We start from the raw sequence: 16,465 nt of genomic DNA on the forward strand, positions 1-16,465 counted from the left end.
TGTCTAACTATCCATGAATCCAGGAAGTCTCTTACAGGGTTTTATGTGTTTTCTTGCTTCGTATCTGTTTTCAATGCCAAGAGCTTCAGGATTTTATTTTGAACCCTTTACCCTTGCACTTCTGAGTATGCCAATGCTCACTTCTCCTCATTTACTAATCCTACTTTAATTACGTGTTTTGCTTTTGGTTCCAAAAAAGATAGGGATATTTGCATAGTTTGGGGTTATTGTAAAGAAGGCATGTTAATTCTGCTTCCACAGCATCAGTGGTGAGATTCTCCTTCTCCTCATGGCAGGTGGGAAATGCACTGGGCAGACGTCTGTCTCCCCGCAGGCAGGGTGATTTCAGGTGTCTGAAATTGGAGCAGCTGAGTAAAGTGCACTTTGGTTGTCTGTGTTTCAGTGTCAGTCTCACATTTCTGAAGTATTTCTGAGCAGATGAGGCTAGCAGGTTTTCTTACCCAGGAAAAGTCTATATCCCTCTGACGAGCCTGACTTCCAAGCAGGTCTTTGCTCAGAGTACATACCGTTAAAGATATACTTATCTTTGAAAGGGGCATCCACAGTGGAATAGTTGAAAAAGGTGGTCCTATATGCAAAATCCTCAGAGTCCGAGCTGTGACCAAGGGACAGAATTTTGCTCCAAGTACTGTTCCTTAAAATAAGATCATGTTTCCTTGTATCCTGGAACTGTCTTGGCACAGGGACAAATACAGAACCCAGTTCTCTGAATCCTAAAATTAGCATATGGTCTCATTTCAGGCTGTTTGGTCACACAGGATGATTGATGCTTTTCTGAACTGCTTTTCTGTTTGCATCAGCAAACAAAGGGAATACTTTAAAAGTTTAACAGCAAAGCACAAGTACAAGACAACGTTAAAAAAAAAAAAAGTTCTGTATTTGCAGAGAAAAGAGAAATAGATACCATGCAATATTCTGCACAAGTCCTCCGCAGAACAGATGTTTATTCACAGCTCTGGAGAAAGGCTGTGACCTACTTCACAAATGCATCTCAAAGTATCTTATCCCACCTTACCTTCTCACAACCATTAATAACAGTTCCATGTACTGGCAAATCTTTTAACTGGGTACTTTGTCATGGGGAAAGAATTGCTTTTTTAGATTTTTTTTTTTTTACTTCCATAGAAATATATTTTTTAAAAAAAAAATGTGTAGGCATAGAGTAGCTTGTGTTTTTGGGGTAACCTTTGTGCCTTTTCAGTTATCCAGATGCTGTCAGAGGGAGCGAAACTGAAGGGAAGAGAACATCTCGTACTGCTCAGATTTAATGCCTGCCATGCCATTGCTTTCACTTTCTGTCTACAGCTGCTGTAATTCTAGTGCAGAGCTCTTCATTCTCAAAGGTTACACTTTCTGTATGGCAGGAGTGTTATCTCCGTCAGGGAAAACACAAAAGTCAGACTTACTAGGATGTTTTAGCAGAGAGTAGGGAGGACTAAAGTTCTTTATTGAACATTATGGAGTGAAAATATTTATATGTGTATATAGATTGCATCACTTACATCTTTTTAATGCCTCTTCAAAGATGAATAGCTCTTGAAAATAACTAGTATTTTTCTAATACCTCTTTAAGAATAAATGGGTGCTGTGAGTTTCCTTCTGACGAGTCTTGCATAAAGAATCCCAGAAAAATACATCTTGCAAAGTAGCATAGAGCTGAAATTCAGTATGATTTATTGAGTCTCAAGGATGCTGTGGTGACGCCTACCTGCTCAATGTCCTTTGTGTGACTATTCCTAAAACTTCCTTGTACCCGTGCTTCCCTCTCTGACACCCTTGTGACTCTTCTTTCAGCTGTGTCTATGCTAGGAAGTTGGCTTGCATGCTTCACACCAGGCTGCTGGTGTGATTTCCTTGTGGAAAGTTCACTTTCAAGTGCAGCACGCAGTAGCAGGAGCAGTGTTATTGACTGGCCTCCTCCCGGTTTCCATGTTCCTAACTGGGTTATGCTGGCCTGACTTCAGCACATCCTGTGCTGTCTGCCCTCCGCAGCACTCTTCCTCCGAGTCACATCTGCAGGATTAGGACAGTTTATAGCTTGTCAGGGGGCAGCCTCCATCATGTTTTTGCAGTATCTAGTTGCAAAAAAAAAGGCTGAACTGACTGCAGGACTAGCATGAATAGTACAGTAAATAAACCTTCAGAAAAGGTCAAAATAATCCCTTCATAAACAGTGGTGTCAGCACATCAGTGGGCCATGCTTCTTGTGCAGGGCTTGGCTCCTCACAGGCTCCCAGTGGCCTCCCCTTCCAGGCAAATGCTGTTGAGTTGGGATTAGTGTCTCACGCTTGGCACCTGCTTGGGAATAATTTTATTGATGTCTTAATGCCCATCAATACATTTAAACTCCCACCACTGAAAAGGCAACTGCCTCTGACTACGGTTCCCTTTAAGAAAGAGGTAGGTGATAAAAATGGAGCAAAAAAGGGAAATGATATTCACGGAGGTGCCAGCCTTAATACATTTGTAGGAGGTATGGTCAAAAATTGTGGCTCTTGAAAGTTGGCTGTCTTGTTGAGAATGGCAAGTGTTCATAAAATGAGTTCCCAGCAGGTAGCCCTACTTCCATGTCTAAATGAGGTCCCCTTTTCTTGTAGGGTAGAAAACTGCTTTCTTGAGTCTCATCTGCATTAGCAGTTGACTGTGTTTCTTGGCGAGTATTCTTCCTTTCCCCCACCATGGGACAGTGCTAAACTAGAAGAAAAAACAGTTATTTTCAATGTAATACCAGAAAGTTTGACTCCAACATGGCTTTCTGGGAGTGTTAAGCATTTTCCCGTGCTCTCTCCAAAGAGATGTTTGGGTTCAGTAGAGTCCAAGTTTGAAGCTGTGGTTTAAAAGCAGAGGGGCTTCATTAGTGATTTTGGATTAAGTGGTTCCTCTCTGTCCTCCCCAGCTGCTCGTTCCCGCTCCCGTGCCCAAGCGCCCTCCCCTCTTGGTTGTGCTGTCACACCTATCTTTGAGCTTGATGGCAGCCATTATCCAGGTTCAAACAGACCAAAAAAGCCTTACCGAAAGAGGTGTTGCTTGTAAGCCTGCTAAGTTCCCTGGTCTTGTTCACAAAGCAGCCTATACAGAGAGTAGCATTAGCATGTGACAAAATTGGGATGGGACCAAAGGGTGGGGTGATGGAGTGAGAGGTGCTCCTTTGCTGCTGGTGGAGCTGGAGCTGTTCCTTCCCCCTTGCAGCCCCAGCTGGCTCTGCTCCTCTCCCCTGCCAGCCCGGCCATCTCTGGCCATGGTCTCTCTGAGGTGGAGAAAGATGGTGCCAAGTGACCCAAGGCAGGCATTAAGCCATTTTTCTCCCACTTAACCCGAGTGCGAAGGTTTGGGCTGGCAAAGGTAACTGGGCTTCTGGAGAGGTTTGCTTAGGGCAGCAGATGGGTGCCCCACGGCTCAGGAGCTGTGGTGGTGAAGCTGGTGGCAACTGGATGCCTTAGCAGCTCTGAAAATACTGGTAGGAGTCCACTTGTCTCAATACAAAAAATACAGACACGTGCATGTAGCTGCTTCTAAGCATAAATGTGCAAGGGAAGTGCAATGTTAACATTGACGAGGACTGGGAGATAGGTGCATAGGTGGTCCTGGTTTTGCAGCCTGCTTCAGATTATAAATGTTGATGTTTCATTCTCCTTACAAGGATCGACTGTTTCTGCTTTTTCCTTTCTGCTGGGTGTACTGGAGAGAGGCCGGAGCAAAGGAACTTGGCATGCCTGCTGTTTTGTATAGCTCACCTTAGTTTCTGGCTTTGTAGGTTTGCTTTATAAATAATGTATTCTGATGGACGGTGAAGCTGGCTTGATGTTAGGTGATGGCTGCTGAAACATTACATGCCTTTGCTGCCTATTTTTGAGAATTTCAAAGGTCTTCACAAACTTGAATGATTCCTAATAGCTGAAGGTGACTGTCCCGCTACTCGCTGATGGATGGACTTCAGGTTCTCCCACTTGAAGCCATCAAAATAAGACTCCCAAGTGCACCCATTAGCCCCACTTATGAACAGACAGAGGCTACTTTTAAGGCACTGCAAAAGTTGATGTTTCTTTCTGTACAAATAAATCATGGCTTTGACAGCTCTGGAGGGGAGATGTGGCAACCTTCATTTCCCATAGGCAATTACTCAGTATAGTTGACTTGGTATTTTCATCACAAGGATATTGTTGACATGCAACTGCCAAAAACCCACTGCATTTTAGCACTGTTGTGGTCAGTGCTGTCCTGAGGCAGACAGGTCTGGAGGTGTCTTCTGAAGACGTCAGGCTTTATTTTCTGCAGCACATGCTCTTAGGGGAGCACAGGGTGAGTTCTGATGAGCAGAAGCATTCTGTGCTTGCCCCCTTGTGAGAGGTGTTCCCCCAGAAGATGCCCACCGTTCCCTCCGACTGGACATCATTGCAGGTTATTTTTAGCTGGGTTTGGTTTTACTTTCAGTTAAACAGATCTTGAGAGCCACTCCTCCCTTCTCACAAGCCCAACCTCTTTTCTGATTACCTTGGATTAATTTGCCTTGGTGTGGGTGATGGATGTGAAGGTGTGTGCTGACAGCTGCAGGTGCTAATCCCAGAGGAGTCCCAGGGTGCCGAAAGGGAGATGAGCACTGCAGCATGTGTGGGGGAGCATCTGGGGAAGCGCCTGGGGATGTGGGAGGGAAGAGACAACTGGCTCAACGGTGTCGTTTTGGGCAAGACCGGCTTACTTGTAGTAGCGATGTTGGCAGCTTTCTTGTCTCCTGATGAAACGTGTTGGTTTTGCACAAAGGCAGCTTCTGTTTCTTCCGTGTTGCCTGTCCCAAGTGGGATTTGTTGCTGCTGCCTTCAAGATGACTTTTCTGCCTTCTGTCTAATTTGTTCATTCAGATGGGCTTGAAATTTGCCTTAGGGGCTCATTACCCGGAAGATGAGTCCTGCTGCTAAATGGGAGCACTCATGTATTGAATGCTGAAGATGATGCACAGTGCTTCCAGGAATTGTCTCAAAGTGCATGCATACTTCAAGATATCTTGCAAAGAAATGCATCTAAGATGATCGTTGCTTCTACTTGTTTCTTCCTTGACAGACAAATCGAAATTTGCTTGCGTTTTTAGTACATTGCCATTTGCATTTTTCAGCTTTGACACAACATGTAGTAGGTGAAGATGGTACATACTCTGCAACCTGGATACGAATAGTTGGTGCCAAGTGGAGAGGGCTGCAGCTACATGGCCGGCTGCTCGCCACCATCCCGGGGGCTGAAAAAGCTGCACCCACATTGCCCTCACCCAAAAAACAGCTGCTTTCTTGCACAAAGAGGGGATTTGCACAAGGGCTCGGCCGCTGTCAGTTTCTGGGGTTGGCTGTTTTTTCATGTCTGACGTGAACCTGAAAGGGAGCTGAGCAGTTGCAACCATTTTCTGAGCTATTTTAGAAATTTGTAGTTGCTGGAAAAGACTGCGGCTGAAACATGAGTGACCAGCTCCACACAGTAGTAAATACAATGCCAGTATGTTTGCTAAGAGATTAGTGTGAGCACGGCTGCTGGTAAATTCTCTGAACACACCAAAGAGCCTTATTGTTGCACACAGGTTTTAATTCCTTATTAGTTTCAGGAAATACATGTCCTCAGAGCAATGAGAGGAAACTTTGAACATTTTTCTTCCTCTTGTGCTGGGTGTGGGCTTGGTACTGCCTAATTGTTAGTCTGTCTGATGCCTGTACTCCCATAGGAAGCAAGAACAAACGCATTTACATTTGTGTCATTGCTGTGTGCTTTCAAATACGTGGCCTACTCATTTTTTTCTTTCTCTTTTTTATTTTTTTTAAGATCAAAGGTGACAAGAATAGCGGAGCAGAGAAGTTAAGAATGATGCAGAGAACACAGATGTGAAGAACAAAGGAGAGAGGAAGGAGCTGAGCCCAGTGCAGAGGGGGAGAGAAGGAGAATAAGAAACCTAAATGCAAGTACTTGAACATGGAAATGATGGGTTGCAGGCTGCTTAACAGGAGTTTAATGCAGTGCTTTAATCAGCATGTAGTGCCGGTTAGGGCTTTCAGAGCAGTGCCTCAGATAGGTTAATGTTTTCGAATTTTTCTGCCTCGAGTTCAAGACTTTGGACTCTTATGTCAATAATTTACAGCTCTAAACAGGGAAGCAGCATCAGTCACGTGTGTGTGTATGTGACAGAGAGGAAAAAAAAAAGAAGTTGGTTTGAGTCTTAACTGAATAATACAGTGTGGCGTGGTGCAGCTGAGGGGGCTGTAAAGCACTCACTTCCTAGCTAAGCAGTATCGAAATGTAAAACAGCAGCTGAAAAAAATGAGTGGCTGGGATGATAAGAGAAGGCTGGAGGGAGGGGGTCAAACTACTCAGAACCAAAGTGGTCTGATAAATTGCTGTGCTGTAAAATGTATTTTTCATAATTTTAGTCAAGTTTATGGGACAGAAACAGCCATTTGAAAGCACTCTTGTTAGCAGGTGGATCATTTTAGCTAGTACAGTGATGCCTCCTGCATGTGAATTTTTTTGGTTACATTTTTTTTCTTGGCAAAAAAAGGTCTTGTGCAAATGCAGGTACGTAGGCTGAAAACTGGTCTCTTCAGGAGCGTAATTGTTTTTCTTTGCGGCCTCTGGTATCCCGCCTGTATCAGCAGACAAGCTTTTACCAATATGATGTGTCTTCTTCCTAATCCAGGTGTACCAGAAGAGGGTTTCTGCTGTAGAGAAGGCTTTATCATCTCAGTTGCTCTTAGGGCAGGCTCCTACACAGATCCAAAGTCACTATTATATTTATAATTGTTCGATGCCTGCAAAGCTTTAACAAGACTGTACTGTGTGGAGGTGGGGGAGCTGCCTGGGAGTTGTGCCTGGAAAACAAGTAACCTTGTCCCTTGTTCCCTGCAGCTCCTTCCCGGGCCGCTGACAATGCCTGTCGAAAGGATGCGGATGCGCCCCTGGCTGGAAGAGCAAATCAACTCTAACACGATACCGGGGCTGAAATGGCTAAATAAGGTAAGGGAGGTGCATGCACATGTGTGTATGAGGGCCGAAGAGGGACTTTATAGCAGTGCCTGAGGTTTGGGTAGGTAAATCAGCTCATTCCTGGTTTTCAAAGGAGTGACATGTGGAGGAAGGGCAAAGCTGAATGCTTCCTGTTGAACCTGTTCCTCTGGCTTCACCTGCCGATTCTGAGGCACGGGGGGCCTGGTGGATTTGTGACTCCTTTGAAAGCATTTTCCAACTCTTTGTTGTTGGACAGAGCGTTTCTGGAGACTCCGCTAGGTTGTTTTTGTTTTTTTTAAGCTGGGAACAGATTGCTCACCAAGTAGTGTCAGAGGGATGTGAACAAAATGCTCTCCTGAGGTGGAAGGCTATATTCTGTGTTAGATTCTGGACTGAAGGAATGATCTCCTCTTTCGCACTTGCGTGACTTCTCTGATACTTGTCAGCCTGGGAGAAAACGGGGTAACTTTTCCTGTGCCAGACTCAAACCTAATATTCCTTGTCCTGAGCTCTTACTGAGAGCTCTAGACACTTGAAGAGCACAAGTGTGGGCTCCAAAATGTCAGCACGCAATGTGAATTTTGTTTAATTGGCTCAATAAAACCGAGGAGTGTATTTGAGACTTTGAACAGTAATAAACCCCAGAAATATTGCATGCATTCTGCAGTATGCAGAAGAGTAATTCACCACGCTGAAAAGCATGAAGCAGTTTTGGCTGCAAAGGCTACTTTATTAGCAGAATGGGTGGAAATGCACAAAATCAGGTGCAGAAACATGGGAGCTGCTACTCTGGTTGAGAGACTAATCGAGTTAGTCTGGTATCCTCCCTACAGTAGTAGTAGTTGTCACGTTCAGGTGTTCATTTTTAGAGCTGAAGAATGGCAATTAAGATGACTATTTTTTATTTCATCTTTCAAAGCTAGAAATGTTTGTAACTACAAAATTATCAGGAGCCCTTTAAATTTCAGCTACGAATTTTGTTTCTCAGGAACTTCTGCATCAGGGACTTTGACGTGCTGTGGCTGGGTAAATAAATATTGCTTTATCCATTCCCTAGTTAGCTGCCCTGTGAATTTGAGTAGGTCCTTGTTCTTGCATAATGGGATCACAGCTGAAGAGGAGGAAGAGACTAGTTTTTAGTGTTGTCTTTGTAATTTCAGTCCCACGTTCGGTCCCTATGGATTCTTCTCTTTGAGTATCTCTACTTCAATGTCAGGTCTTTCCTGCTGACAGTCCTTTTTTGCTGTCCTTTGCTGGGCATTCCTGCCTGATGCTGAAATAATTTCTCTGCGCTTAGTAGGGCATGTTATTTCAGATTTGAGCACATTACTCATAAATATAATGTTGTCATCTGGAGGTTACGTTCATGTAACCTTTTTTGGTACACCCCAGGAACGTACTTGCCTCCTTTGCTCTGCAGTGTGAAAACGCTGCCACTGTGCTAAGGGCTTTATTCTTCCAAGCTCGGCCCACCAGCCCACAAAGGCAGTTTGCAAGGCATGTCATGTTGTTTAATGTTTGCAGCCCTCTGATTGTGTTGTTGCAGCAGTTTTTGCCTTCTGCTTCTGGCGTAAACTGTTTGCATGCAAGAGTCGGTAGGAGATTTTGTCCTTAGTTAGCATATTCTATATTGACCAAGGCTTGTCTCACAAATAAAGTATTTTGCAACGGATTTTTTTCCTAAAGCAAAAGTCCTGGCTCCTACCAGAAGAAGGATACCAGGCTAAGTGGCCTGCTTTGAGGTTTATTAAACTCTGATTTCCTACTTCTACCCTCTGATTTGGCATCATTCTGGGTTGCCGTTATTGTGTTCAACAAGCTAATTGCACTTCTGAGCATTTCTGTTTAAAAATGTTTAAACATTCATTCCAACAATGAATCATTAAACCAAAAATATTTCTATTTTTACTGTAAATCCTGACCATAAACAAAGCCACGCATGGAATCAATGATACAGTGTCATGTGTATCACAGCCTGTTCTGTACCCACAGAACTGACTCTGGAGGCTGTAGGATTTCAGGATTTGTATATTTTAACGAGAGTTTGGTAAAGGACAGTTCATGGTACAGAAAAGAAGGTGGGTCAGATTAGCAAGAAAATGGCACTCGTGTGTGCACAGCTTTTAAGTAAATAAGATTTGAATACTAAGGAAACAAATACCATTCAGGGTTTGTCATTGGCTGTCTCTTCTTGGGGAATTTTTCCAGACTGAGAAAGGAATTAAACCTCTCCCGGTTAAAAAATGACAAATCAGGTACAGCTGATTTACCTAACTGCTTCCCCTACTATCGGTTGATCACATTATACCCCCTGCTTTGTTTTCCCCTCCAGAACAGACCCCTGTCTATAGGGCTTAAAAAATAATTACTTGTGTACCTCCCTGGTGAAAATGTTATCTTGCTGAATGGGACAAGTGAGGAAGGGAATTTCTTTACCTTCCCAGAGAGACAAAATTGGGAGGTGTGAAGGAAATTACATAGTTCAATAGAGGGCAGAGGTGGTGTGAGGAGGGGGATAATGAGAAGTCAGTGACTCTCATGGATCTGGAAAAGGAAATTAAGAGTGGAAACATTCAGAGTAGCTGTAACAGGAGTCGAGAGGCAACCTGCTGCTTTGATGGATGCTTGGAGTATTACCATCCAGACAGATGCCGCTATTTAAAATTTGTCCTATGACTTTCTAGTGAATATGTGATCTTATGTTCATTCACCTGCTTTGGAGCATTTTGCAATGCTTGGGTTGAAAGCGTTCAATACTGTTTTCCTCTTCCTGCCTATTTCTAAGAATGTGACACCTTTTCCCTTTTTCATGTTCCCACTGGAGTTTGGCAGCAATTCCTGTTATGCTGCAAAAGTGTTGTGGGTTGTGCTTTTGGCTTTAGGTGAGGCTAATGTTTTAGAAACACAAGACTCCTACACAAATATCCAGATGGAATACTGTACTAGACAGCGTATGGTTTTCCAAATCTAAGTGAAAGCACTGATGAGCCTCTTTCTATTAAGGTCATTATTAGGAAGCAGGATATAGGTAAATGTTTGATAATGTGTGAAATAAAAAATTAGTATTTAAATAGAAAGCATTTAGGTAAACTAGAGCAGAACACACGACCGCATGGTATTGCTGCAATCAGCAGTCTTGCACGATTTCAGAGAAGATTGGATACTTGATAGTTATGAGAAAATCTGTAGTTTCTATGTAGGTATGTAAAAGTATATATGTATTATAAAGTTATAATACACATGGATTCTATGATTTTGTTATTCGTGTTATAATCTGCTATAAGTCCCTGTGCTTCAAGACATCTGGGATTGGGAAGAACCTTTGTAATGAACAGAAACACTGTAATGAACACTTAGACTGCTGTTGAGAGTGCCCTTGCACCTTCTTTGAAACAGTGACTATGGTTGATGATGACAGGATGCTATGTCTGGAGTCTGGTTTGGTCTGCTCGTTCCTATAGAACTTTTTGAATTATCATGCGGAATATGAAATCCGTGGTATTACCTCTGTAGCATTGTGTAGTATTGTTCAAACCTCTCCCCATCATCAAGCATGAGAAGGCTTTTTAATCTGGTGAATTCTTACAGTTCTTCTTGATAGAAATTGTTTTCTATGGAAGTATGATTTTTTCCCATGCTTGTTATCATCTATGGGAGAGTAAAGGCAAGGAAGCTTATTCTAGCTCTGATGAATACAGTAGTGCTGTGGACCACAGGATAGTGGGGTTGGAGCTTTCTTTAAACCACTTCTACTTGGGGAAAGAGGAGAGCATCTCTGTAGGATGATGTAACTATATAGAGGGGGAAGAGTAAGGGGGCAAAAGGCACATGAGAAAAATGATGGGAATAGATTAAGAGGAAGAATGAGAGTGTGAGTTCTTGAAGGGGAATGAGGAATGTGTTAAATCTGTTCTTTCACCAAATTAAAGAAAATATGAAGCTGAGCGAGAAAGGAAGAATGCAGTTCTGAACAAGTGAATGTAAATGAGAGAAAAGATTGAAGACGAGTTGAAGGACGATACAAAATGCAGGCTCAAAAAAGAAGAGATCACATGGAAAGGAAGGGAAATAAACCTAACCTTGACGTTAGTGAAATATTAACCAGACAGGCAAGGAGAAGAAGTTGTTGGAGGAAGGGGAAAGGGCAAAGGATTCATCTCACCCAACCACAGACATCTACAATGCAGTTGTCTGAATGAGAGCTGCCTGTCTAGAATTGTTTGTAGTCAATGGAGAGAAATAGGCTTTTTTAGGCTGCAGTTCAGTTGGCGTAGCTCAGGTGGCCACTTCAGGAGGGGGTGCATTTTGCCCTGGAAGTGCTTTTCTCTTCACGGACTGCTAAGTGGATCTCTGTAGTGGCAGTGTTTATAGCACAAGATGTCTGCATGTGAAGCCAGATAAGATGTATCCCCCCCCAATAGGGGAGAAAAAACAAGTGTTGTGGAACAAACTCCCTTTTGTATGGCTTTGCAGAAATGAGCGTGAAGAGTTATGAAGCAGCTCTGTAGGTCAGCACATAGGAATTTGTTCCCGTGTTCTATGACATAAAAGCACATCTGACCCAGCATCCATCTGGCCCAGTATCCTGTGTGCTAAGCGCTTGTGGAAGGAGTATGGGAAACTTGCTGTTCAAGCTCTGAAAGCCATTGGGCTCCCAGAGCTGGAGCTGCATCCCAAAACTATCATCTTTAATAGTCACCAGTGTACTATCTTCCATGAGTTTTTCTGATCCCTTTGGGAATCGATTGATACTTCCACCACATAAGACATGCCCTGGTTTAACTATGTGTTGTGTGTTAAAAAATAATTTAACAAAGCACCTTCCTTTGGATTGCTTTAAATGTACTTCTGTGGCCTAAAGTTTCTAAACGAAAATACATTCAACTGTCTTCAATGCCACCCCTTCACATGGGTGTCCTGTATTTTTTTATCCCTGCTGGAGAGATGTCTACAGCTGATATATTCATGTGTCCATTTGCTCGGTGTATAAATCTGAGAGTTCCCTTTCCTTCACCATGCTAGTATTTTACTGCCTGAATTCTAAATCCCTTGAATTTGCTCTGTTCCTGTGGTTGTTTAGTTTCATCTCTAATTTTTCTAATCATAAAAGTGTCTGTGCTGCCAAAACTAGCCTTCGTTTGAATGTTTAGAAATGCGTAGCACTGCATGTTTTATCCATGTGTCAGCTTGGAAAGCTGCCAGGCTCATCGTCTGTGAAGGGGCATCTGAGTATTTCATATACTTAGGGCTGTATTCTGCTTTCGGTGACGCCAGTGGATATTTTCCTATTGAGTTCAGTGACAGCAACACTGGGTTACAGAAGGAAGCAAAACGCTTGCAGATGCTGGAACTGTGTTTTTAAATAAATGACTTAAAGTCATCAGAAGATCCCTCAAGTCAATCAGTATTGGCATTTCCTGTTTGTTTTCCCTTCCAGGAGAAGAAGATTTTTCAGATTCCCTGGATGCATGCCGCAAGACATGGGTGGGATGTTGAAAAAGATGCTCCATTATTTAGAAACTGGGCAATTCACACAGGTATTGGAACTCTCTTGCTGCAGGACAGATTTTCACATTGTTTTCCCTTTTAAAGTTACATTTTCTTTCTTTCTTGTCTTTGCTTTTACTAACACAGAGAATGAATTTCAGTTTCTAGATTTGTGGAAGACTAAATGCTTTTTTCAAGGTCTGCGATACTTTCCAGCTCTATTGAAGCACCGTAACTCATTTGCATTGAGGAACACAGTAAAACTTAATTGATTTAAACGTTAACAAGATTGGGTTCAGAATTGTTGACAGTAGAGCACACTCAGCAGTTTGTAGACTTGGGCCCTAAGGCTTTTTATGCCTTTCTATGGATTTGAGCCAGACTTAATAAAGGTAAATGCTGTGCAAGCTTTTCCACATTGTTGTGGAGTCACATCTGATCTGCAGTGCCCTGGGTCTTTCTTGAGCAGAAACTGTTCATCATGTGTTCTAGAAATGTGCATGGGAATGAGATCACAACACTCTCTCTTGCAACCTCAGCTATTGTTTGAATGCTTGTCATGGGAACTGAAGGCTGATACCTTGAAGTTAATCTAGACTTACTAATTCGCCTTAGGTTTTCAATTACACGTCGCGTGTGCCTAACTTTCTTTTCTTGCTTAGGAAAATACCAGTCAGGAGTAGATAAACCTGATCCAAAGACATGGAAGGCAAACTTCCGTTGTGCTATGAACTCTCTGCCTGACATAGAAGAAGTGAAGGACAAAAGTATAAAGAAAGGAAACAATGCCTTCAGGGTGTATCGGATGCTGCCGTTATCTGAAAGACCTTCCAAAAAAGGTAGAGGAGAGAACTTGTCAACATGTAAATGGTGTTGGGGGCATTGTTATTATTTTGGGGCCTGCAAAATGTGCTGGTTCTGCTCTTCTACTCTTGCTGTGAAGCTGGATGTTTCTGTCAAGATGTTCCCCAGAACATAGGAACATCTATCTGTGTGAAAAATGAGCTACATTCAGTTAAGACTATAAGCTACTTGGAGAGAGGATCACCAAGATGTGATACCCCCGAACTGGTGATCTGTGTAAATTGTGTTAGATCTGTTAAAGCTGATGGAGTCATGTACAGATCCTAGTCTCAGGTGCCTTGCTTGTTTTAAGTTCTGGGGATGCAGGTAACTACTGTCAAATGGCCAGAGTTTGATACAGGACAGTGATACAGCATGAACAGCAGAAGACTTGTGGAGTGATGAACGCTCCTGGCTTGAACTGAAAAAAAAAGTTTCCCAAAGGAGGCATTAATGAGAGTGCTGAGTTAAAGCACAGGTTCATGAAGTTGAGGATACTGCAGCAGACAGCATTTATACATTTATCTGTTGCACCACTTATAAAATCACAGTCCCCTTGAGGTATCCTCGTGACTGAAGGCAGCATAAATCCATATCTGCTTATTCCCTACCTCTCACAAGAGAACTGGGTCTCCTTCAGTCAAAGATGATGATTAGGGGGATATAAGAGATCAATGCATTTAATTCAGTAGGGCTCATTCAGAATACAGTGGCAGACACTTTGCTATCATTTTTCAACCAAGGGTAGAAATAAGCTGGCAGTCTGTGGAGCTGAGTGGGAGTAGTACACTCTCTGCTCAGAACATTAAACTGTGAAACCACTTCATTAGTAACATAGCTACACTAGGCCATCAAAAACCAGCCCCCACAGCATGATAGTGGTGAAATGGGAAACTGTGTTTAAATCCCCAAATTTAGGGATTAGGTCTCTCATATGGCAGGAGAGGACCAAACCACCAGCTCAATCTCATGAGTATTTGGTTTCTTAGGCAGTAGAAACATTGGCTTCCTTATGGCTTTGTTACTGGTGTATGGAATAGAACAATGGCTTCTTCAGTCGTCTGGTATCCTCTGGTGTCTAGGATTGTTGGATGAAAAGATAACCTGCAATCCAAATGCACAGCGTTCTTCTAAAATCCAGTTCAGTTCACCTGTAGCTCAGTTTGCTATTTTCTTAAATTGAGAAGTAAAAGACACATAGAATCATAGAATGTTTTGGGTTGGAAGGGACCTCAAAGATCATCTAGTTCCAACCCCCCTGCCATGGGCAGGGACACCCTCCACTAGATCAGGTTGCCCAAAGCCCCATCCAACCTGGCCTTGAACACTTCCAGGGATGGGGCCTCCACAACCTCTCTGGGCAGCCCGTTCCAGTGCCTCACCATCCTTCACAGTAAAGAATTTCTTTCTAACATCCAATCTAGATCTACCCTCTTTTAGTTTAAACCCATTACCCCTTGTCAAACATCTTCAGTTTAACGTCAGTGTGATTGGAAATTATAAATTCTGGCATTTTTGGGACAGAATCATACCACGAAAGGAAGATCAATCTGCAAAAAGTAGCACATTTGCTTTGAAGCTGTTTCCGATCTCTCATCTATGGTGTATTTTGTAATACCTTCAGGAGTATTTTCCTGAACCATAACTTGTCCCATTGTGGTCAATTGCTCTTGTAGCTCTAAGAACTCAAAAAGTTCATAATGAAAGCTGAGATTCTGGAGACGGGGGCTGTAGCAGGAGAGGATTCTGCAGCAAGTCCAGTTACTATAAAACTCTGACATATTTTGGGCCCTGTATATATTCTCACATGCACTTTCTACGTGGCACATGGCTAAATTTATGTGTGAGTGAGAGAAAAAGAATTTGGCTGCAAACATTTCTAATTCTCAGTGCTATCTTGTAGTAGAGATGGGAGAAATTCCTGGGACACGTCTGTGCAAACAGTGGGGTAGAGCTGAGCTTGCACCAGCAAGTCTGAGATTCCACATCACAGTGTCATCAGGTCGGAGCAGGGGCAGCAATGCTGGGGTCTGCCAGGGCACATGAGATTTTGTGAGGGTCATATGCTGTGCAGTTTTCTGGGTTCTCAAATCCAGCGTGATTGCATAAACCACTTCTGCATGAATTATAATATATATTCCCCCCCCACCCCCAGGTTGCAACTATTTACAAAAATATTTGTTGAAGTTTATTGTGATCTCTCTTCACATGTTAAAATCAATGAACAATCTCCCTTTTCCTGTAGCTACAATGAGAGTGTCACACATGTGAGGAGACATATATTTTGATTTTTTTTTCCCTTTAAGAGTATTTTTCTCACCCTTCCTTCTTTTTTTTAAACAGGCTTTGTTTCTTAGTTTGTCACTCTTCCATATCTTTCACCTTGATTTTTTGGCTGCAATTGCTTTCCTCAGTCCTGTTGTGGTTCTTTCTTGTAACCCTTTAAAAACAAAACACAAAGCCAAAGTGTTCAAGGTGAATTTTTGACTGCCCAGGCCTTAAGGGGGGGGTTAAAATTAAGCAAAATGTGTTCTCCTTTTCCGAGGAGGTGCTGCCATTTTGAGGCACATTTTGGGTCTATTTCTTAGTGAATACAGAAGGTGTGGAGGCTAACTCGTGGCACACAGGATTTTAAGAAATCTTCCTTCTGTTGTTGCAGGGAAAAAACCGAAGTCTGAGAAGGATGACAAATTCAAACAAATTAAGGTAAGAAGTGGCTGTTTAATACTGCGAGAGCTTGTGAAAACAATCTGATCCAAATTTTTTTATAGCCCCAATAGTATATTGTGGTGGATATTTGCAAATCTCTCATGCTTGTGGTTTCATTAAGTAGCTACAGTTACATTGGATGTTTGGTTTTTTTTAAAAAACGTGAAGGCTGTTAGAGCTGTGGCTGACGTCATCTGTTGACACAGCCCTTGTGTTGCAATGCCTGGAGGCTGGAAAACTGGCAGCCTCGGCAATACATTTGCCATTTGTTTGTCTGTGTAAGTAGAAATACAGTAATTACGGAAGGAATGCTTCTGAACAATAGAGCTACCTTTTGGAGCAATTAATTTCTGTGTGTAAGGCATTGGAAATTCATTTTCATTTAGGCGAGGAGGAGCAGTTTTGTCAGAGCTGCGCTTTCTGCTCGTGG

General features: G+C 42.7%; 1 protein-coding gene across 5 annotated transcripts in view; it reads left to right on the forward strand.

Moving 5' to 3' along the window:
- Nucleotides 1–16,465, forward strand: part of IRF2 (interferon regulatory factor 2) — a 44,054-nt gene that overhangs the window by 13,006 nt on the left and 14,583 nt on the right. For 2 of the 5 annotated variants that reach the window (XM_054825069.1, XM_054825068.1), the window contains 5 exons: nt 5,821–5,957; nt 6,898–7,005; nt 12,434–12,533; nt 13,146–13,322; nt 15,986–16,032. In XM_054825069.1, coding sequence (XP_054681044.1) covers nt 5,952–5,957; nt 6,898–7,005; nt 12,434–12,533; nt 13,146–13,322; nt 15,986–16,032 — 438 coding nt within the window. In that variant the 5' untranslated portion in view covers nt 5,821–5,951. Of the gene's footprint in view, nt 1–5,820; nt 5,958–6,375; nt 6,568–6,897; nt 7,006–12,433; nt 12,534–13,145; nt 13,323–15,985; nt 16,033–16,465 lie in introns of those variants that run through there. The other 3 variants (XM_054825071.1, XM_054825070.1, XM_054825072.1) reach the window with 3 other exon arrangements.

The sequence above is a fragment of the Grus americana genome, chromosome 4, assembly GCF_028858705.1.
Source record: "Grus americana isolate bGruAme1 chromosome 4, bGruAme1.mat, whole genome shotgun sequence".
NCBI classification, from domain to species: domain Eukaryota; kingdom Metazoa; phylum Chordata; class Aves; order Gruiformes; family Gruidae; genus Grus; species Grus americana.